A 23,605-nucleotide genomic window follows, 5' to 3' on the forward strand; every position below is an offset into this window, starting at 1 on the left:
TATAAGACTGCCTTCTTAGTAGCCATCCCTTCCATAAGAAGGGTCAATGAAATCCAAGATCTGTCAGTGCAGGATCCTTTCTTTACTATACATAAGGACAAACTGGTTTTACACACTCACCGTAGGGTCTCACCTAAATTCATCTCCAAATTCCATGTAAACCAGTCTATTGAGCTGCCGGCTTTCTTCCAGGAACCCAAAAGCTCTGCTGAGGTAAAACTCCATACACTAGATGTGAGGAGGGCAGTCCTCTACTACATAGACAAGACCAGACCGCTAAGAAAGACAGATCAACTGTTTGTCTCCATAGCGCCAGGCAGAGAAGGAGATCGCATCTCTAAGAATGCCATCTCTAGGTGGATAGTCAGATGTAGCCAACTGTGCTATTCCCTATCAAATAAGACACTGCCTTTTATGCCCTGCCTTTTACGCCAAAGGCCCACTCCACAAGAGGTACTGGAGCCACTCTGGCTTTCATTGCAAATGTCCCCTTAGACAGTATTTGCAAAGCAGCTACATGGAGCTCTATGTATACTTTCACTCAGCACTACTGCATTGACACTCATTCCAAGACAGATACACAAGTGGGACAAGTGGTTCTAAGACATTTATTCGCTCATGAACCTTCTCCATCCCACTACCGTCTTCCACTGCTCACTAATCTAGGCACAGCATGTCATCTAAGCAGATTCCACAAGCCTTAGAAGGGATACATTACTCACCGTAATCGTATTTCCGATGCTTGTATCTGCTTAGATTCACATGTGACCCACCCTTCCTCCCCTCGGAGAGAAGGCGCATGGATGCTTATGAGCTTGTCTGATACGCATCTGCTTGGATACAACTGTACTCACGCTACACCTCATGCTACCTCATGTCAGAAAAATAACAATCTGAGGGACCTCGATGCGTGAGGGATCATGGGTACAGTGGACGTCACACTAGGGAAAGTATTACTGGCATGCCTTGTCGACGTCCCTTTTCGAGTTTCGAAAACAACAACTGTAATACTCTGCAGCTTCCATTTGATGTCAGCCTATGCACTGCATGTGAATCTAAGCAGATACAAGCATCAGAAATACGATTACGGTGAGTAATGTATCCCATCTATTAGCTGTACCTGGCGTAACATATCTTAAAGTTTATTAATTAAATTTCATTGCACTTTTATATATTTATTCACTTATATATTTCATTGTAAACACAATGAACAATTGAGTTATTCTCAGATACAACACTTAATGAGCCGAATGATCAAACTCTTGAGATAGCAACATTTGCCCGTAACTGAATACAGGTTTCAGAAGGTATAGGCAGATTCGGTCAGAAGTCTGCCCCTGTGGCTTATTAATGGTCATTGAAAACGTAAAAGGCTAAACGTATAGGAAAGTGTCTTCTTTTGAATTTAAAAGACATATTTGTATCAGATGGAATGAGGGGTATGCGCTGTATAAGAACAGTATCTAAATTCAATCCATCGGTTACACAGGCCTCTATGATGTGTCTTTGTAGACACGTAATTGTCAACCTTGTTCCATTGCAGAATCCCCGTGATGGCACAAGATTGTGCAGTAGCATAATTATAGCTTCTACTTTCACTTTTAGCTCGTGAGGAGGCATTCATCCTAGAAAAGATGTGCTGCCAGCCCCTTTGCATACATTAGTGCCGTGAGCGTGAACCTGACACTAATGTGTGTGAAAAAAGTATGACGGGCTCCCAGTATCCACTTGGCTGCTAAGAGCGCATTTCAGAGTGGTAGGACTTAAAAGGGCCCACCACAGTGAAATATACATTTAAAAAAGAAGCATTTCTATTACTGTTCTTAGGATATGAATGCAAGTGGGACCCACTGCTGTTCAACTTTAATTAAAATGCATGACAATGGCAGGAATGGCCCTGTCATGCGATACACATCCCTCTGTGCCTGTTGCAATTTGACACAGGGGGATGCCTTTGTTCTGTGCACCTTTTAAAGTGCATCTCCTTTGTGGATACGGGATGCATTTTAAAATGCCATTACTTGCACAAATGGGCTAAGGGAGGGAAGCAGGAATATTTAAATTTGGACACATATAATGGCAAATTCAAATACCCATTTTGCATCAAGTGCAAACTTTATTGGCACAAGTTATGAGAAGGGCAAGCAGGTGCTCTGGAGGATCTGAAAAGGAGATTGTGAAGAAAGGGGGGAGGGGTGGGGGTTAGTAGGGTGTAGTGGGAATAGGAAAGTGAGATTTATGATGTCCTGTTGGCAGCTTCAGTTCGGTTTGCACCGTTCGCTGAGCTTAAGTGCGGTTTTCGGGTCGGTGCAAATTCCCGTATGCTGTATTGCCCAGTTATGTGTTGTTAGTCTGTTGTTACAATGTGGTGAAGTGCGAGCGGATTGCTGTGACGAGAGGTGGTTGTGTGAGTTTCTGTATGAGAAGTGCATGCAGAAATTTGAGAATTGGGTTAGCAGGTTTTCTTTGCCTCTTTGTCTATGTGTTTCTGTGCTCTACATCTATGATTATCTTGTGTGTTTGGTTTTGTAGTTTGTCCGCCTAGTTGGCAGGCCTGTTAAGGAGTGGCAGTGTTCCTCTCTGTTACTCTAGTGGTATGTGTACCTGGCTTATGCTGGTGTGTTCCCCCACCCTGGGGTTGGCGATGTTTAGGTTAGAGGATTCTGGTCCCTCCCTGCCCATCCTGTGTGGGGACCGTACCCACCTAGGTTTCCTCTGTGGATTAGCGGTATGTGGACAAGAGTGGTCGGGGTATGCCCCCCGCCTTCTTGTTAGGGAATATTAAGTTAGGGGTCATGGTTTCCTCCCAGGGATTATTGTTTCCAGTTGGGTCTATGCTTCTTAGTCGTGTCCTCCTGTTTCTGGAGCAAAGAGCCAGGAGTAGTTTTCAGAATTCCAGATGATCCCTTGTGTTGCATAGATTATTTGGTAGGTGATTCCAGATGCTGCTGCCAGGTGAGAGAATGATGATCCTCCGAATTTTCTTTTATTGTATGGTTTTGGTTCTAAGAGAATGTCGTTGATTGATCTAAGTGGTCTTGTCAGAGGGTAGACGGTTATTTTCTCCTTTAGGAACTCTGTTCCTTGGCCGTGGATTGCTCTGTGTGCTATGCACATCGTTTTGAACTTTATTTGCTGTTTTATTGGGAGCCAGTGTAGCAGTTTCAGCGTTGGGGTAATGTGTTCTCTTGGCAGTAATTTGGGCAGGAGTCTGGTCGCAGCGTTTTGGATGCGCTGAAGTTTTTTTAAGAGTCATTCTGTCATTCCTAGGTATGGTGTGTTGGCATAGTCTACTCTGGACATGATGAGTGAGATTATGGTGTTTTGTTTTTGAAAGAGAGGAATGGTAGGATCCTTTTTACTGTGTGTAGGAGGAAGAAACATTTATTGATTATAGCGTTAACTTGTTGCTCAAGTGTTAGTTTGTTGTCCATTAAGACTCCCAGGTTCTTTACTATCGTTTATGGAGAATGTGCTGTTCCCAGTTCCGTCGGCCATGGGATGAAGTGATTGTTTTCACCGCTTTTGGATATGATCATTATTTCGGTTTTGTGTGGGTTGAATTTGAGGCTGTTAGTGTTTATCCAGTTGTAGAGTTCTTGTAGGCCGTCTTCCAGGGTTGTGTTTCCTTCCTGTGTATCTTGTATTTTATAGACGATCTGTGTGTCATCAGTGTAGTTGTAGCATGTGAGGCCATGTTTTTTTAATGACCTTGATTAATGGCATCAGGTATATGTTGAAGAGCAATGGGGAGAAGGAGGATCCTTGTGGTACTCCACAGGTGGATTCACTTGTAGTGGATTTGAAAGATTTGATCCATATGGTTTCTGTTCTTTTTTTTAGGAAGGATTTAATCCCTTGTAGGGCTAGGTCGGTGATTCCTATTTCTTCCAATCTCCTGATGAACATTTCATGGTTGACTGTGTCAAATGCTGCAGAGAGATCCAGAAGTATTGGAGCTGTGCTTTTGTCTGCCTCTGCATTAGCCTTTAGATTGTTCCAGATTAAAAGCAGCACTGTTTCCGTTCCTTTCATCGATCTGAAGCCTACTTGTGCTTGGTCCAGCAGTTGGTGTTCTTCTGTGAATTCTTGTGTTATTCTATAGATATATGTTTCAAGTGTTTTCGCTGGATAGGGGATGTTGGACATGGGTCTGTAGTTGGAGAGGTCCTCCACATTTCCTGCTGTGTCCTTGAGGAGCGGTTTGAGGTATGCCGATTTGAATGATCGCAGTACTTTCCCTGTTGAAAGTGATTGGTTGAAAAGGTTTCTGTAGTATTCCATGGGTCTTCCATGTCGGAGGATTGACTTGTGTATAACTGGGTGGCATGGATCTATGGGGGAGACTTCTTTGTTATTATTGCTTACCAGCTTAACAAATGTCTCAGCTGATATTTGGGGGAAGGCTCAGAGTTTGTTCTGGTGATCCTCGGGTGGCTGGGCGGGTTGCATGTTGTAGTTGCTTGGTCTGCTTTGTTTGATCTGTTGGATGGTGCTTATTTTGTTTTTGAAGTGGTCTGCGAGGTCATTGCATAGTTTCAGTGAAGGCCTTGTTTTTACAGCCAGGGGGTTTCTCAATTTATTTACGATTTTAAATAGTTCTTTTTTGGGTGTTGGCGGCTTTGGAGATTCTGTTATCGTGGTATTTCTTTTTGACCTTATGGATTTCCTTTTTGTATGAGTGGATTTGTCGTTGGAGTTGTAATTTCTTTGCCTGATCGTTTTTTCCCCTCTATTCTAGATCAAGCTTCCTGTTTTTTCTTATCATGGCACAGAGTAGCGGGGTAAACCATTTTGCTGTAGCTCTTTTGCTTGGTGAAAGGGGTGAAAGGTTTTTCCTTGGAGATCTCGTCAGTTGTTCCAGCGATCCATTTATGAAGTACTTCTGTTTTTCTGTCGAGGTCAGCTTTGTGCAGGGTCATTGTCGGTGGTTTGTTGATTTCTAGTTGTTCTGCTAAATTGCTGTCTTTGATGGCCCTCCAGTTTCTTTTCATGGTAGTCTGTAGTTTGTCGGGTTGTTTGTCGTCATGGATGGTGTCATCATGAAGGGGATGATGAGGTTGTCGCTCCAGAGGATCTGTAGTGGTGGCGTTGTGGTGATGAGGTTTTTGTTGGCGAAGATTGCGTCTAGCATAATTCCCACCGTGTGGATTGCTCTTTTGACTAGCTGATGTAGTTTCATTGTCTACAGTTGTTTGGCTAGTGATTTTTGTGAGTTAGCCGTTTATTCATCAAACCAGATGTTAAAGTCTCACAGGATTATCAGGTGTTCCTGCTCGATGGCTAGGTTGGTGATGACTTCAGTGAAAGCGTTGATTAAAGCATTGACTTCCACACTGGAGCCTCATTTGGGTTTTACTGATTCAGTCCTCTGGAATCCCTGACTATCAGACAACCATATATGGAAATTGGCTGCAAAGAAACTGAAATACAAAGCGCCTCCTCCCTGCCAGGTTTTCCAGTTCCATGTGTGACACCTCGAGCCATCCCTGCTTTTTGCTTCCAATTGCATGCAGGAACCTGTCATTGCGCTTTTCCCATTGCAAGATTGGGCCTACAAGTTCTTGCATACATTGTGAAAAAAACACAGGAGTGGCTCAAATATTCTGCACGGAATTGGTAAACTTGGCAGGTATGAAACCAAAAAAGAAAAAATTGAAAACATCCCCCTCAGGCACTGAGGGTTGGGGGATTGCTACTCTGTTGTGCAACCACATAAAATATCACTCTAATGTTCAACCCAAAAATGCCATAGCTGCAGGGTTTACGAATCTAGACCCAGAGTCCCTTATGAGCCTAACAAATGGTTTGACAACAGACAAGATATTGGTTCAACCACTGCGCATAGACCAGTAATCCATCCTTTCCTTAATATAAGAAGACCTGTGTTCTGTGAGGTCGGAACACGTGTTGACAGGAGCATACTAATCACCAATTGAAATGAAAACTGAACGTGAGGAATCTATTGGAATCTTATATTTGCGAGAACTGGAAATAATACCAATACCTATTGATGAGACTGTATATTAAGGAAAGGATGGATTAATGGTCTATGCGCAGTGGTTTAACCAGGTATGACACCATGACTCAGCACCTATAAAACTCCTTCTGCTGGAGTTAAATGTCAATACTTCCTGAATTCAAACATAGACGTCATTGGATGTCATTCTGTCTGAACCATAACTTTACACTGCTGAAAAGTGACTTTGCACTGCTGAAAAGTAACTTTGCACCGCTGACACAAACCCTGATTCATGGAACTGTGTAAAGTGTATTTTTGCTGTGCAAAGTCCGTGCAAAGTCAGTGCACAGTCATTTTGCAGAACAAAATGACTTTGCACAGACTTTGCACTGCAAAAATACACTTTGGGCGGTTCCATGAAGCAGTGTTTGTATCGGCATTGCAAGGTCACTTTGAATCAGTGCAAAGTCACTATGAACTGTGCAACAAATTCCATGAATTGGGCCCGGCCCAAAGTGTAGAGTGTATGCATGCTGCTACTGAAACAAGCTAATGTTAGGGCTGCAGCATATTCATGATTTTACTGAAAAGTTCAACCCCTGAAGTGCAGGTTACAGCAGTTAAAGAATACTGTAGTCAAAAAGTGTCAGATGTCATGCAGTCACTATATAATGCAAATGTGAATTGTGCAATATGTGCATTGTGTTACTGACTGGTATCAACCGGTGGTGGGATGTGGGCAGGCCAGGTGGCTTGTCCGCACACAGGCTCCACAGTGGAGAGAATCAGGATATTTGGGAGACGTCCATGGCCTTTTCCCTAGCTGCTGCCTCTGCAAGAGCTATCAGTGAGCCCTTGCAGCTGATAGAAAGTGTCCCGGCCACTCCCCTAGGCCTTCAGGAGTGCACATCCTTTTTCATGGCTGCAGCATACTTGGCAAGCAATGTAAGGGTGGCCCCTCCCTCTCAAATGCTTCAGCTCTCATTAAGTGTTATCGCTGATTTTCTGATGAATACATGTTGTGTACATTGTGCATTACAACAAGAAGATGCCTGTCTTCAAACAGTTGTTACAAGCAGATGAATTTATCCCAAGGGCTCTTCTGGGGGTGCCTATGTCTTGAGCTTCGAAAGACGTATAGGACAGTTACAGGAGATCTTAAGTTTTTCATTGTGAGGTGTCACATAATTAAACATTCCAACACTACATTGATGACTGGCACAGTACACAACAAAAAAACATATATTATAGAAACACATATACGGCCCTCATTACAGTTTTGCCGGCATCCTGCCAGTATTACCTATGGGATACCGGCGAAACAACCTAACAGTTTCCGCTGCACGATATCCTGGTATTACCGGGATACTACGGGCAGCGGAGATGCTGGTAAGTTCCTATTATATGAAGTCCCATAGGACTTCATGGGATGGGACGGCCGGAATTACCGGCACCGGCGATTATTTGCAGAACTTATTGTTCAAGCAAGAACTTTGTGAGTCCAATGAAGACACAAAGGAACACAAAGGAACTGTCAACTAAAGCGACAATCTTACCATTCTATCTAAGAATCCAGGGGAAAGGGAACACCCACGGGATCCAAGGATTGTTACCTTGGAGAACATTTTCGTTGGACTCATACTTATACTTTTGGTTTTGAACACTTTTGCAAACATCATGAAAAATACATTTCCTTGCACCTTTTGTGGTTTTTGTTTGTAGTGTAAGGGTCGGCATAGGGTACTTGGGACACAAGAACAGCTTTCTTCAATAACTGACACCATGACACAGACAGATCCTTTAGCTTTAGTAGGGAAGTTCCACTTTAGAATAGGGCTAGAGAGGTATTTCCCTAACCCTTTTTGTTTAAGGAAATGTCTGAACTTGATAACGTGACATCTTTGTGTCCGGCTTTCATTTCTGACCATTCACTCTCTCCCAGTGTTGCTTTTGCACATAGCCAATTCCTGGCTCTTACACCCCCATCAGCGGCCTCATCTTTACCAGATCCAGCTACCGCTATCAGCAGGAGGGATTTTAGATATGACTATCTGGTTAGTAGCTCCCCCAACTCATAGGAACTCTTGAGCGCATCTCCAGGCCATCTCTTATCCACGGCGTGACTTAACGTAACAGCACCACCACACTAGTAATGGCCTTCATGAAATTCTGCCGGCCAATAAGGGAAGTTCTCATCCCATCCTTCGATTACATTTTCTTCTGGTCAGAACACTGAAAACTATACATTCATCCCAATGATCACTATCACTCACTTCTATGTCTTCATGTCCCTACATGTCATCGGTTAAGTTTGTATGTTTTTATCTCCATGGCTTTTCCCACTCTCCCCCTTTCCTGCTATATTTGGTCCTGTTACCCTTTTCACACTGCACACCACAGTCTGGTCGCCATCCTTGGTGATGCCATAATTTGCCTCTCCACGACTTGACGCTTTAAGACCACTGCGCTGATGATGCACATAGTACAAAAGACTAATAACATAACGGCTTCTAGACTCAGGAAGACGAAAATAGGTATCTTTAAAAGAAATAGGGTTGCATGCACGTTTGTGTCTGTGGATGTGTATATGTGTGTATGAGTCTCTTGTTATGTATGTGTGTCGGGGCAAAGGCACATTTTGTGGGCACAGCATGCGACATGATGAATAACCAAGTGAAATGTATTTAATTTTAATTATGTATTCATTTATTTTTATTTAGTATTTAATGATACCAAATAAAATAACAAGTGAAATACAGGCATTACAATTGATGTGGGTATTTGGGGCATGATGGTGGGGCTTGTTTGGCCACTAGCAGCATGAACATTTGCTTTATGGTGACATGTATTCTTGAGACCTGCCTCATTCCAGCACGAAAGGGGGACAGACTTCATGAACTAATTTGGGCAAAACCTGCTTGGAAGCGGGATGGTGCTGGCATATATTGTTGAGGCAGGCCTTATGTTTTTTCTTTGGGGACAACTAGCATCAACAGGTGTTGCAGGATATTGAAAATAGTGCGGTTAGAGTAGTGGAAGGCATGCATAGAGAAGAACGTGTCTCAGAGGCTCGGCACGCATTGCATTGGCTTCCTGTGACTAGCAGGATCCCTTTTTGCGCGTTGTGTCTGACACATACATGCCTATACTAGCCGGGCTACAGGCATGCAGGGCACTGAGGTCTAACACTGGCCTCCTTCAGATTCCTAAAGCCAAGCTCAAGATGGTGTTGCAAGGGTCTTTCAGCTATACTGCCTTAAAGAGCTGGAATGGCATCCCACTTGACCTAAGGCTGTGTCGCTCCCTAAACAAATGTTGAAGACACTCTTATTCTTTTAAAATTTCTGGCTCCTCTCTAACCCCTGAGATTGTTAGGTTTGCTGTTTTGTGTTTGTCTGTTATGTGTGCGCTACCAGGCCCATGTACCTGTCTTTATGCGCGATATAAATGCTCGCGTGTGCTGTGACCTACCATCTATTGGGGTATTTCATGTGTTGCTGTGCAAAGTGAATGTCAAATTCTATGCATTGTTATCCAATTTATCTGAAATGTGTACTTTAAAATGCATGATTTTAACCCATTCTTTTTAAATATTTCAAATGGTAAGAACCACCCAAAGCTTTTCTGGATCAATTGAAGTGCGCTCACTGGAGCCAATCCAGGGAAAACATTTACACCCCTGCACTTTGCCAACCACCAGCTGCCACTGCTGTAAACTGAGTGGTATTCTTAGAATGGGTCATGGAGCCCAATAAGATTGCAGGGTAGATCTTGCTCCCTTCTCTAACTGCACATTGGGAGAACTGTAATATATCCGATGTCCTTCAGTAATGCACAGTAGGGTTTGGATGTTGTTTCTTAAAAATGGTACACCAGCAACACCCAGAAATTGTTTTATGTTGGTGCTAACTTTGTTTTTTACAAAAACACGTTTTCTTTTACTTTGATCAATAACCACATTACAACATAACCCACTTCAAGCATCAACATTTCACTCCCTCACCCCCACGTAGCCCTGATACAGGAAAGAACATTGTGTAAGCCAGCTGATCAACAGTCCCAGTGTCTCTTGTACATAACAGATACAGTGCAGAATAGTCTCCCTCTTCATCTTAACTACTTTGCATTCCCGCCCCCGGGTTCTGGCCCCTAGGTGCACCCATTTCTCGTAGATTGTAATGACCCTAGCATGCTGTGACCCCGTCATCCCTCCTGTAGCATCCCCTGAACAATAGTGCCCTTTAAAAGGCACCCATTCCATTTCTCAGGAGTTCGGAGGTCCATGCAACATACCCATTATGTTGCCCATATCAAATATGTCCCCAGCTTTATTCCCCCAATCTCTCTCAGTCGGCAAGGACGCACTTTTCCACATCATTGACAAAACAAGCCCTGCCTGCCAAGAGCAACACGTGTGTCATATGCGGCAGGGAAACCCAGCTTCTTCAATTTCTAGTCTTTTGATGCAGCTCAAAACGTCTCACCAGAATCACTGGGCAACATTACAGGACCACCACATATGCCAATAGTCAGCCATTGCCCCACATTTCGTCCAACAATTGGGGCTCAAGGATGGAAACAACCTAGAAAACTTCACTGGATCATACTGTCGTTGATGCAAGAGTTTAATGCTGTGCACCTCCTACTGACAAGCTATCGATGTCTTGTGTGCTAATGCACACTTTTACCTACATCCCCCAGTTCCATCCCCAAATGTGCCAACGTTTTTGATCTTGGCGAGAGCACTTCTCTTCCTTAGGCCTGCATCCTGTTTTATCCTAAAATGTGCAAATCATCTTGTCATTTGTGAAACTGTTGTTCAAAGAACATCGGGGTATTTGTTGTTTGTGGCTTTAATTTCCCGTGGAAGCAGTTGTGGTTTTTTGATTATGGCTGACAGAGAATGACAGGGTGCATGGAGCTTGTACACATTGTTTCTATAGTGCCGGGTCACTGTCCCTCCCTTTGGGGACCTCCTGCCTAGGTGCACCCCTTCCTCAGTCCTTTCCTTGATTTCAGTTCATAGACGTCCAATAGGGACTCAGCTCCCCTGCAGATGAGGTTAATCTGATTTTCAGGGCGCCAATCCCATAGAGGCCTGTACTTTCCTGTGCCAAGGCTGGGAGGTGTCTAGGTTCTGGGACACACCCAAATAAAGTAGGCATGGCGTGGGATACCAAGAAAAAAGCCAAGGGGATCAAGACAGACTTCGGATAGGAAACAATTCCATGGGCGTTTTCGGCTTCTTCCAGACCAGGAGCAACTGCAGAAAAGGAGAACAAATAGGAACTTCCCTAACTCCAAGAAACATCGCCTGGGTGATAACTGGGTGATACCAGCATGGGCAGGACAGGAGAAGCAGCCAGAGGTCCAAGTCAAAGTTATCAAGGGCACAGGGTTCTTGCTTGGTTTCACATTGTTAGTTGCTCTCAGTGGCACTGCCAGGGATAAGGCAATCTGTGTGATAGGGTGTTGTTGGGGTTCTGAGGGCATCCGTGCTGGGTCTGTGACGTCTTAGAAAATCCAGCAGCAACAAGCAGAATGTCCCCCTTGGCGTAAAACATCTTTTTTTTTTACAACCATCATGTCTACCTTTGCAGAAGAAAAGAAATTTCAGCACAATAACTCAAAATAATATTTTATCTCCTGGCTGGAAAATCTGTCAGGCATTCCTTTGTTTGCAGAGCAGGGAAGTCCAAGCAAATCAATAAGCTTTGTCTTGGGATCCAGTAACGGGTCCAAAAGTGTGCTTAAGTACTAGGGTGGAGGTAAGATGGATCATCTGCCTGGTTTTTAATTGGCTCTCCGGCTTTACAGGCTTTACAATCAGTACCTCACAATGCAACCTTTGATGTCCACTGTATATTACTTCTTGAGTGTGCAAAGTGTGATTCTGTGTACGAGTGTTTGAATTCCTGTGCTTGTCTGCAGTTCTCCTTGTTCCCAGGTCGGCAGGAAAACACAATGATCCGGACATTTAGATGTTATCTCAAAAGTGCTAGAACTTGATAGCTTTTCTTTTTTTGTTTTTTAAAATTGTTTTATTAGCATTTGATTTAAAATATAAACCTTACCGCTATTTATCAAACCCCGTATTAAAAAGACATAACATAAAATGTTGAATAAAATTTGGTAAACAGAAAACAAATCCCAGTTTAAAAAATGAAAAAAATCATTAATCTTCAGAGGCGGTTGATAGCTTTTGCACTTGGTGGCATTGCGGCCAAAGGACATTCTTGTATGTTGGATTCCTGATGTTCCCCTGATGTTTTCCCAACTTTCCATCTCATCCCAATGTGTCCTGTATTCACTTTGGGTGGGGTAGGGGTGATCCTCTAGGTAGTCATGGTTCAAATGATTAAACTAATGACTCCAGTCACTTGAACACCTATATAGCTCATTGGTGAGGTGACTGGTAGCTAGCCTTACAAATGCTTGATGTACCGGTATCACTACAAAGTATCGCAGACCATCACAGTGAATACAAAAATGTTGATTTTCTAAAGCCCCATTTCACTGCTTTTGTATATGGGCGATGGGTTAAGTTGATAACAAATGTGGAGGGGGTATGCGGTGGCTGCGGTGGGGTCTCCTCCCACATATATATGCAGTGAAATGGGGTAAAAGAAAAAAAAGAATTCAGTATTTTTGGATTAACAGTGTCTTTTTCGACATTTTCACATAGATCCCATTTGCCTTGTTAGGAGTTTAAATCAGCACCTGTTGGTTTGGATCAGGCTCAATCCCTTCAAATCAAATTACAGAAAAAAGAATACAATTAAATAGATGTAAAATTCTATCAAATTAAGTAAAAGCTGTTAAAAGTGTGAGCTGGGATGAGCTGATAAATATACTACTATCTATTCAATCACCTCAAATTGCAATCCAATTAATTTGAATCATTTCGAGTTTCAAGCTCAAATAGCTTCAATTATTCATTCAGATTTCTCCCCCTTTTCTTTTGTTTGGTTTAAATCTTATTTGAGCTGTTTCACCCATCCCGATGCTCTTCTCCCTTTCAGAAATACTTTATTATTAAGCTCTATTTTAACTGTAGTTAGAATTATACTTACTTTGCTATTGTTACTCCACTCTTATAAAGAAGCCTTACGCTGAGTCCAACCTGACGAGAGTCACGTCAATTTACATGACGTTAAGGGAGTTTGCGAGTCAAACAATGGCAGGGAGTGTGTTTATCACCATTTTCCCGATCCACCTCATTTTGCTAAATTTGGACGATGCTTTTGAGGAACATGGCCAGCATAATGAGCCCTCCTTTATTTCCCATTCCACCATACAAAATACAGGTGCATTAACTCCAGCATGGATTTTGGATTGGGGTTCGAAGCCTGTGACGGAAATGAATGAGGGAGAAAAGACCGAAAATATTTTTTCCAAAATAACCTTCAGTCTTTTATCCACTGAACATTTCCGACTTTGCCCCAGCCCCCACCGCCACCCCAACCCTAACCCCACTCCCTGCTTACCTTGCGGTGGCACACTTCGCTGTGTGCCGCCGACTCGTTGTGTCCCTGCAACGCCTGTTCCCTTTCACTTCCGCGATCGGGAACCTGTGCCGCAATTTCCATTCCTTCTTTTTTTTTTTTTTTGCTTTTTGGGATCAGCTGCGTGGGACACCCCCACAACCACTGTTCACGATATAGTGAACAAGGGTGCGGGGGACACTCCTGCAGCCTTTAGTACCAGATAAGGGATTTGGTCAAAGATTTCGGCCGTTTGGAATTTTCGAATGGCCAAAATGAGGGCAAACCTCCCATTCAGTTTCGGGAGGATCGCTCAGTGGCAACGTGCTCGCCTTGGAAGCAAGATGACACAGAGCAACACTGGTCGATCCCCGGGTCCACGCTTAGAAACCGGTGGGTATTAAGCTTGTAATAAATAATCTATCATATCATATCGGCTTTTTTTTGCTGGCTTTTTGGGTGATTCATGGATTTCCATGCTGCTGTTAACGCAAGCAGTAGTAAAGTGAAGTGAAAAGACCGAAATCACCTTTGTTTTACTCCTCACTTCTTCACGACGTGATAGAAAGGAGGAAAAATGCAAGGAGGGGACCTGTTGCACAATCAACCAGGGTCACCAAAATGACCCACTCTTTGTGTCAGCTGCAGTGATATAGTTTTTGGCTGCTGAATTGAATCTTCCTGTCCCCCTTCCCACCTGTGAAAAACACAGAATGTCTGCATCCTCTTAAAAAAGAATGCACATGTGACCCATAGGGTACTTACACGCTGTTACTAAATAGTGCACGTGATGCGTACAATGTGTACATCCTGTCACATAAGAATGTGCCTGTGAAGTGTAGAATGTGAGCAATCTCTTTGTCAACCCTTGCCTCCTGGTCTATCTTCCTCGTCACAGTCCTTACTCTGACTCAAGAGCTGGGCTGCACAAAACTTGGACGTGGACTGGTAAATAATCAGGCCATTGCCTCCGTGTCCATCTTCCTCATTACTGTCCTTGCTGTAGAGTAAGGAAGGTGACGAAGAAGGATGGGATTTGGAGTAACCCTGCCAATAATGCTGCATTCCGCAGTCCATTCCTAGGTGGTAACAGACCTTGGCCCAAGTCAAAAGGCGCAGGCAAAGCGAAGGCCTTTAATGAGGTACAAGGGATAATACTATCTGCTAAAGAGGGGAGGAGGGGGGAATTTTTTCTAATATCACACCAGGTCTAACCCCTCAGGTGCTAATGGCAGGTTTAAAGTAAAAGAAAAGAAGTCAGTGTTATAGACGAGCTTAAGAGCTGTGACAAAGTCACTTAGCTGACGCTTGGGGTAAAGGGTGGTCAGGCCACAAGTACTGGGTGCTGTTGCACTATGCTGGGGCAGGGGCGGTGGTGGTGTGATCCCCTGGCCTACCCCACCATGCGTCAGTCAACTGGCAGGGGCTTATTATAAAGGGAAAGAACATGACTCTGGGCCTCATTACAACCCTGCCGGTTCGGTAACAACGATGCCGGTAGGCTTACCGGCACCTTTGTTACCAGATCGGTAGAGTACAAGTTTGTGGGCCAGGTAGCTTTCCGCCCGCCAGGTCTGACTTGGTGAGCAGAAAGGCACCCGCTCGCAGACTTTGACGGTAGCACCGGCACCATTATCAATGGTGCCGGTGCTACCGCCTTCCCCATTTCCATTGAGTCCTATGGGACTCAAATGGGAATGGGGAGTGACTTTTTCTGACGCCTGGCTTCAAGGACTGCCGGACTGTAATGCCCCGTTGATTCCCCATTGCCAGGCCCCGGAAAAAATACACAACTACGGCGGCAGCCTACTATTTTTATCGGCAAGGCTACCGCCGGAGTTGTAATGAGGCCCTCGTCTTTAAGGGAGGCTACTAGTATCAGTAGACCCTTGAAAACACCAACCCTATCTTGGTACAAATATGGCCAAACCACACCCCCTGCCGAAATGAGACCCCACCTGACAATCGAGGGTCTGATAGGACAATCACTACTTCTGTTATGGGAATGTCAAGGCTGGAGAGGATCCTGCAGTCCTGTTTGTAAATGGCGAATGGTTATGGAGACACTGGGATTGGGAGAGTGCAGGACTGGTGACAGAAATACTGAATCCTCTAGTCAAACAATCCGCGCAAGCTAAGCCGTCATGTCGAGAGGCTTCCAGTTTTCTGAGCAGCATTCCTTTGTGATTTGGCTGGAGCCGCAGGGCGCGGAGCAACATCGTGGCCGGCTTGCCCGGCGCATGCAAGAAATGGTGTTCCAAAATGGAAACCGCCCTGCATAAAGACTCAAGGGATGTTTCTATGCTTGTGGGAGTGGGACCACAAGAGCATCATGAAAGCCACGAAGTTGTAAAACTTCACCAGTCCTGCTTCAAGATTCATAATCATAAAAACCTGACTAGAGCTTGCCGATGGCAGTCTCTGGAGGTGGGACCAGGCCCCTACATATGGCGCAGGTCTTCTCGAGAGGTTGTGGGGGCACGGAGGCAGCCAAGTATCAGGCCTGAAGTAGGTTCGGGCACCAGCAGGAGGGGGCTGTTGAGCAGGAGAAGAAGGTGGCTGGAGAGAGGAGGCCAGAGGGCAGGAGAGATGGGTGACAGCGTGAAGAGTAGGGAGGAAGAGAAGAGTAAGAAGGCAGTGAAGGAAGTAATGAAGAACAAGGAGGTATAAGAGGTGGTAACAATGATGTAGTAGAGAGTAAGGAGGAGATAAGGAGAAGGAGTGTAACACACAAGTAACAGGTGTAGTGGAAGGAGAGTTAATCCAAAAGAAGTTTGCGGTAACAGCAAGACAGGAGAATAAGACTGAATCCTCGAGAAGGCAGGTAGAGACATCAGGGAGGAGGTGTTGGAGAAAAATAGGGCGGAGGTGTTAGTGTCTACTCTCTGTGGTTCCCTCCCTCCTACCTGCTTCTGGGCCAGATCTGGCAACCCAGATCTGGCAACCCTGCTGGTCCCTGGAGGCCGCCAGAGGTCCAAGCAGTACCATGGGGGCAGAAAGCCCTCAACAGAGATCAGCCCAACCTCCAGCACCCCCCCCCCACATATCTGATGTGTCTACATCCTGAACTGCAGCACTCTGCAAATGCAATGATGTCATTCGTCAGTGACAGGGGACCCACAACAGCTGCACCTCCTCTCAATCTAAGAGACGCCACACATTAAACACCGGCTCCTAGTGTATAGCTGTTGGCTTCTGTCCCCAGTGCTTCAAGTGGGGCGTGAAAGTGAGGGGGACTCTAACAGAGGGGTGTGGCTTAGGTTCAGGGCATGGCCTAAAGATTAATTGCCATGGCCTAAGGGTGGGGTCATCTACCATAAACAATAGAGCCTGCGACCTTAGAAACATGTATTTTGGATCCCATTGCATGGTCTCAGGTGGTCTTGTTTTGATGCAGGTATTGTGTGCTTGTAAACAATGTCTGTCAAGGCATATAAGAGTTAAATCTGGACTTATGATGAATCACAGAAACATGGTTCACTGACAATAACCAAATAACCTTTGACTCCTTAATACAACCTGGCTATGAAATAATCGTCTCTAATAGAATTAATGAATGAGGAGAAGGTGTGGGCCTTGCCCATCTAGAGAGACTAAGGATATTACAGGTGCACACACCTCCCTCCCACTCATAGTTTGAAAAATGAGAGTGCAAATGCTGCACCAGCAAACACATCTCCACGAATGTTATTTTAGCCTTCTGCTTTCCAAGCTCCAACCCCTCCTTTTCCCAGGAATGGTCAGATTTATTGGCTAGCAAACAAGGCATCTCAAAGGAAATCCTTGACATTTGGGTTACTGACCTATGGCTTGACCAACCAGATAATCCAGATTCCCAACTATTCCACCAAACCATGAATAATCCCCTGGATTGACAATTCTTCTTATAAAGTTGCCCATGCACTTGACATCATCTACTAATTTCACGTAAACCTCAAACAGAACTCATGCGTGGAATTGTCATGTCTGATCCCCACCTGCTACTAAATGAAAGGGAGATCAACAACCTTTAAATAAATAATGTAACCAAAAAGGACAACTGAAGACACCATTTCCTTAGCAGTCAAATCAACAAACAAAATGTTGAAGAAAATATTGCATCACCTACGAAGGACAATAATGCTGGAAAAACACCTCCCGCCTACCAAACAGGGGAACATATAAATCACTATGAATCTGGACATTATTTCACCAAAGAAACAGAATAGAATAAAAACCATAACTAAAATCAACTACAAATGGTTTGATGACAAACTCGCCTCCCTTATAAGAACAGTCCACATCTAAAATATGTAGCAAGGAACCCAATGTCAACTATTGGTAAACGAGCATGCAGAATGCATAGCTGGGGCTACCATAGGACCATTGTAAGAAAGAAACAATTATACTTTCAAAACCGTATCACTGCTGCTTAATGTAAAGCTCAGGAGTTTTCAAAATGTTCTAACCCACTGACAAAAACCGGTAAGCCCCGCAAGCCCTAAGAGGAACTTGCCACCTCTCTTGGTAGTACATTTCAGGGTAAAATGACTCAAATTAAAGAAAACCTTGATTACCAGAAGCACTCAGATGGAGCAGCCACCCTAAACCAGCGCCACCGATCTACGTTTAAGAAATTCGACTTCATTACAACTGAAGAGCTGATTAATATTACTAAAACATGAAAAGCCTCCGTTGAACAATCTGCAACACGCCCAGGCTGTCTGATCAAGGAAAGCATAGCTAACCCGATGGAAACACTGCCCGAAATGTTGTACTGCATCACTAACATCAGGCAGCGTTCTGACATCACTAAATTCTGTCAGCATAGCACCCCTCCTAAAACGTTGTGGGCAGACCTACAGATGCCCGAAATCTACAGACCAATGTTTAACATTACTTTCATTGCTTAAATCCTGTAAAAGATAACTACCACCCAACTGGTCCTCCTAGCTCATGAAAGGTTTTCACTCCAACAGGAGCATGGAAACAACTCTCCTTTCATGAAAAGGGACATTTTGAAAGCCCTTGACAACAATACACCAACAGCACAAGTACCCCTGATCTGTCAGCTGCACGCAGTCAACACTGAGACACTAATACACAGATTAAATGTTTAAATGGGAATAGATGGTGTTGTCTTGAAGTGGATCAACAACTACCTTGATGATCACACCCTGAGGGTTAAAATGAAAAACTGCAACTCAACATTTATTTACCTTAAACTGTAGTGTGCCTCAGGGATCGATCTTATCACCAAGCTTATTTCATTTTCACACTCAACCCCAAGCAGAGTTCATCAAACTATTCTCAAAATCTTTCTATTATACACTGTGGATTCCCAGGTACTATTGAAACTAGAACCGGAGGACAATAATCAGCAAACAACTGAGCTCCACCAGAGCATCCAAGGTGGGACCCGAGATCATAATCTCTGCTTTAACAGTTCTCAAACACAGATTGCCACCTACTTGGAAATGACACAGGAAATTGAGGTGACCAGAACCCCTGTCCTCTTTTGCTACACGCTATTGTAACAACCTCTACTTAGCACTAAACAAAACAAACTACACCAACTGCAACTTATCCAAAATGAAGAAACCAGCCTTATTTAGGGCTGCAGCCCTGGGACAATAGCTCACCAGACTTGAAAACTGGCTCCCTGTTGCAAAGAGAATAACACAGAAAACCAACTGCATTACTTTCCAGAGTCTCCATAGAATTGCTCTTAAATACCTGCACTCTAACATAAACACATATGTACATACAAGACAGCCAAGATCATCATGGGTTGACAACGTAACTACACTCAGGTTCAAATGACTTTAAAACGTAGGCAGATCCCTCACTATATTAGGTCTGAAATTCTGGAACAACCTCGCTACGAACCTGAAAACAGACTGAACCCATCGAGAGTTTCAAAAGGAATATGAAAATCTGGCTCCATAAACAGAAGAAGATCTAACTCGGCTATGCCCACGCACATTAATCAAATGATCTTTGCTAATCCCAATGACTATGTTTGACTCTACTGCACTTATACCATATGACCAGCACTTCTGACCAACAGCCAAATTTAGCCATTAGCTTATCATCTCGAATTTGGGTGCCTTGGCCCTGCTAAAGATTATTTGGCTTCCTCCAACATCGACTTGTTTCATGTTTGTTGTAATATAAATTACATGCAAGTGCCACCAATTTTGTAACCAATGGTGGCTCAGCAAAAGCATCAACCAAACTATGTAACCTAATTGTCATCTAAGATCTCTGATACTAACTGTAGCTAAGCAGGTTACTTGGGCTTCTAACCTCAACCCATGTTTCCTATTATGCGTATATATATATTTTGCAACTTTGTATCATACTCAATGTCCTGTTTTGTTTTTCCCAGGTGCTTCGAAGCAGAACCCCCGCAAGTTAACGCATTGTAAAACACATAAGTAAATATATTGTTTGCATCCAGCCTGCATATTGCAAATCATTCTTCTAAGCATGGTTTGTAAATCAATTGTCTGTAAATAAAATAATATCTCAGTCTTTAAGTAAACAATTCAACCAGTGTAAAAATCACCTTTATTCTGTACATACATAGGGGAAAAATAGCACCATTGTTGGTTTCTGGCTGCTTTGCATAAAATCAAAGAGCGTTTTGGTAATGTAAGAACAAGCCTAGATATATTTGACAAATATATGTCTGTAATAGTGATTCTATCCTGAAACTCTTCTGAGCACTAATCCACACTGTGCTTGAAGCTCATTTCATTTGTCGCCCACACTCACTATAGCAGTAAAATAATTTGAAACCATGAGCCATATATGCTCACTTGGACAGCCTGAGCTCTCCATTGTGAGGGTTGGGCAGTCCTACTTGAGTAGTAACACCATCTAATTTCCCTAAATGCATTCCTTGAACTGCTTGTAGCCAATATCGTGAGTCTCCTGAAACATGCTTTCAGACTCATGACACACACACACACACACGAGAAATCCCCAGGAGTGCTTATTAGTAAGGAATATAAGAAGCCCCAGCTGGAGTTTTTGAAGACTGCTGGTGTGTGCCTAGCTATCTTGGGCCGGTTTGATGTTCATTCAGCAGCCTTTTTTTTTTAATTCACTGCACTTTTTTCGAAAATGGTTTGCCTAAAAAGAATCATCAAAAATATGGGGGAGGCATTTAAGGGGAAGGGTCGGGTGGTGTATAGCAAATAAATAATAGGGCTGGGTGGATTGGGGGGACCCCCCAAATAATAATTAAAAAAAAATGTGATGATTTTTTTCAGGAAAACATTTTCGGCAAAAAAACCCCGCAAAATGCGGGTGAATGAATTTAGAACCTTTGGGCCGACTTAAAGCTCTGATATCCCTAATGACAACATGTTTTGATCAATCAACCTAAACTGGGCTCATTTGGCCAGCAAGCACTGCTGATACTAACGATACTAAGACCTGATTCCTCCTGCTTTCTCACTCTCCAGGAGGAACTTCCCTGATTTTGCTGATTTGAGTTTCGGCATGAGGCGCAATATAACAAACTAATTAAATTATTTGGAGAGAAAGAGTAGGAGAGGTCTCTTTAACAACCAGACCATTGCGACTCTTTGAGCAGGCTGCTAGTGTTCGCGTAGTGTTGCGTAAGGCAGTGCGGCTTGACAGCGTGACGGTCTGAGGTTCTCTCCTCTAACTCTCCAAAAACGCTGCGTTGGTGGAGCAGCAGCGGAGAAGACGAGACGAAAGCTGCGGAAGGAATGCAGGGTGTGGTGGATCCTGTTTCTGGTACCGGGAACCGTGAGTGGCCTAAAGGAAGGTAGAGAATGTGGTGTTGGGGACCAGAGGTAGGATGCTGAGACAGGAAGGAGGAGGGTGGAATCAGTCCCAGCTGGTAAACCAAAACAAATGCCTAGCTTCCTGCTGGAAGATCGGGGGCACAGTTAGCATTACCCAGACCAACAAGGGGCCTGAGTTATAGGCAGAGGTGTCTCCTAGAGTAGTCCAGGACGAAAGGCAGAGGACTAAAAGCAAGAGACCAGCAGCCAAGAATGAAGTGAAGGGACAGTTTAAATCCCAGACTGTGAGTAACTGAGAATTGACAAAAATAGCCGGCAAGGTATCCCTGGATGGAGGATTGCAAAACCCAGAGACTTTTGTTGAATGCAGAGTCTTTTTGTTGTACCCAGGAGCACTGAGGAGAAGCAATCCTGCTGTTGGCGTGATCTAGTTGGTGTGATCGAGTCTAGGCAAAGGATGGCTTTGATTGATCCATATTTACAAAGCGCAGATCTTTCAATAAAGTGTTGCGGTACATATCCCATGCAGTCTCAACTCCTAATTAAATAGGATTTTAAAAAACAAGTGGTATTTAAAATAGCACGTTTTTACCATTACCATCATACGCCCAATGAATCCCGTAGCATTGCATGAACTATATAGCATGGCTGCTGAGTGATAGAAGGAGTAATACTCACTGCTTCTCTGTTTGCTGGCAGGTCCAGGGCACTCCATCGGTCACTTGGAACGGCTCGACTGTGGACACACACCAGTAGGCACAGGAGGACTCCGAGGACAGTGACCCGCAAAATCGGATTCATCTCTTTTGGTTCCTTCCTATGGGGAAAGAAATGACACATTTACCAAGTGGAGGAGAGGCCGGGCAAATATGAACCGGCAAGCAGGGGTGTTGCTAGGTCTGGAAAAGATCCGGGACTCTGCTAATGTCAGCACCGTTGGGACTCGGGGCTAGCTCGCCTTTTGGTTCTAGCCCCTGAGCTTCTATCTGGGGCTAGAACACAAAGACCCAGGGCTGTAGCCCCCCCACAGGTCCCTCCCTAGTGATGCCTCTGCCGGCAAGTCTTAGGTGAGGCCGGTGAAAGGATCTTTGTGGCCCTAGACAAAATGACCTTTCATCAACCCTCAAGCTCTTGCGATGCCCACCCCTGGGGTCTTTGCCCTGCTCCCCGGCGCAGGGGCAAGAGCAGCTGCTGTAAATCCTGTAGTTACCCTTCATATGAATATATGCGTGCAAGTACAAAGTGGTCTCAATTGGCCACAACGCATATATATGCATACTTCATTGTGGAGGTCGAAGAAAGAAGCCCTTCTGCCCTCCACAAGTGCCGGGGAGGACCAGGCGAACCCTTTTTTTTGACCGGGCTCTCAAAAGGTAAAGGGTAACTCTGGACCGAGATGACTGGTTAGTTTTACCTTGCCCTAAAACTGGCTCTGATTACATACCTCATGCCCAGGAGAAGGTAGCTTGAAAGCCATGAATACAAATAGATGTGCCGCTAAACAGAGCTTGAGCTTCACCCCATTAAAATGTATTATGCATTATTTTGTTTAGCTATCATTGAAATAAGTCTCATTATAGCCTTTCTTGAACCGACATATACCATTTATAAAGCGCACATGATATGGGCCTCATCACGAGCTCGGCGGTATCCCGGCGGTAAATCCGCCAGAATACCCCCAATTCAATTACCATTACCACCACTTGGTCTGGTGGTATTACCGCCAGATTACAAGTTGCAGTGGCAGCGTAAGTCCCCATATTGTTTTAGTCCATAGGTCACAATGGGGTATTTTCGGTGCAATTATGGGGGGAAAGTCAGCACATTTACCTCCAGCTCAAAACTGGAGGTGAATTCTCCAATTTTCCCCCAAACTCATAATGTGGCGGTGCGGTACTGCGGTGATAACGCTATTACCGCTGATTTTTTATCACACCGCCCACCTCGTGATGAGGCACAAGTCTCTTGGTGTTTGATAACCAGTGTGGTTATTGCTCTACTTAGTTGTATTCAATCTTTTGATCCTGCCGGATTCTGTCTGACCTGAGACTGCAGGTTGCACACAGATGTTACTAGCGAGTTGCTAACTCTCTGATCTCACACCCTCCTTAACCTCTAAGCATGAGGCCAGACTCCATTCAAAATATCCCATTCCAATGAATAAAGAGCCTTTTCCTGCAGGCTTTACATATCCCCTTAGCAAGAACATAGTGCATACCAACCACAGTGCCATATGCAGGGCCCCTGAAACACTGGCTATGCTGCACACATGCGTGCAGAGTAAAGGACCTCTGTGAATGTACACTTTTATTACCCGCACAGCCCTTGCTGCAGTTACAGCAGGGTCTATTTTAACATGCCTATATGCACGATTTCCTAGTATGATTTTATATCAG

The 23,605-nt window shown here is 44.2% G+C and overlaps 1 protein-coding gene across 1 annotated transcript in view; it reads right to left on the reverse strand.

Annotated features, from left to right (window-relative positions):
• LOC138520635 (uncharacterized protein C2orf66-like) overlaps positions 1-23,605 on the reverse strand; it is a 230,631-nt gene that overhangs the window by 153,457 nt on the left and 53,569 nt on the right. Inside the window, exon 2 of the mRNA XM_069632940.1 lies at positions 21,888-22,026. Within this exon, the coding sequence (XP_069489041.1) occupies positions 21,888-22,026 (139 nt within the window). The remainder of the gene's footprint in view (positions 1-21,887; positions 22,027-23,605) is intronic.

This window comes from Ambystoma mexicanum, chromosome 13 (genome assembly GCF_040938575.1).
Source record: "Ambystoma mexicanum isolate Mex_15411 chromosome 13, UKY_AmexF1_1, whole genome shotgun sequence".
NCBI classification, from domain to species: domain Eukaryota; kingdom Metazoa; phylum Chordata; class Amphibia; order Caudata; family Ambystomatidae; genus Ambystoma; species Ambystoma mexicanum.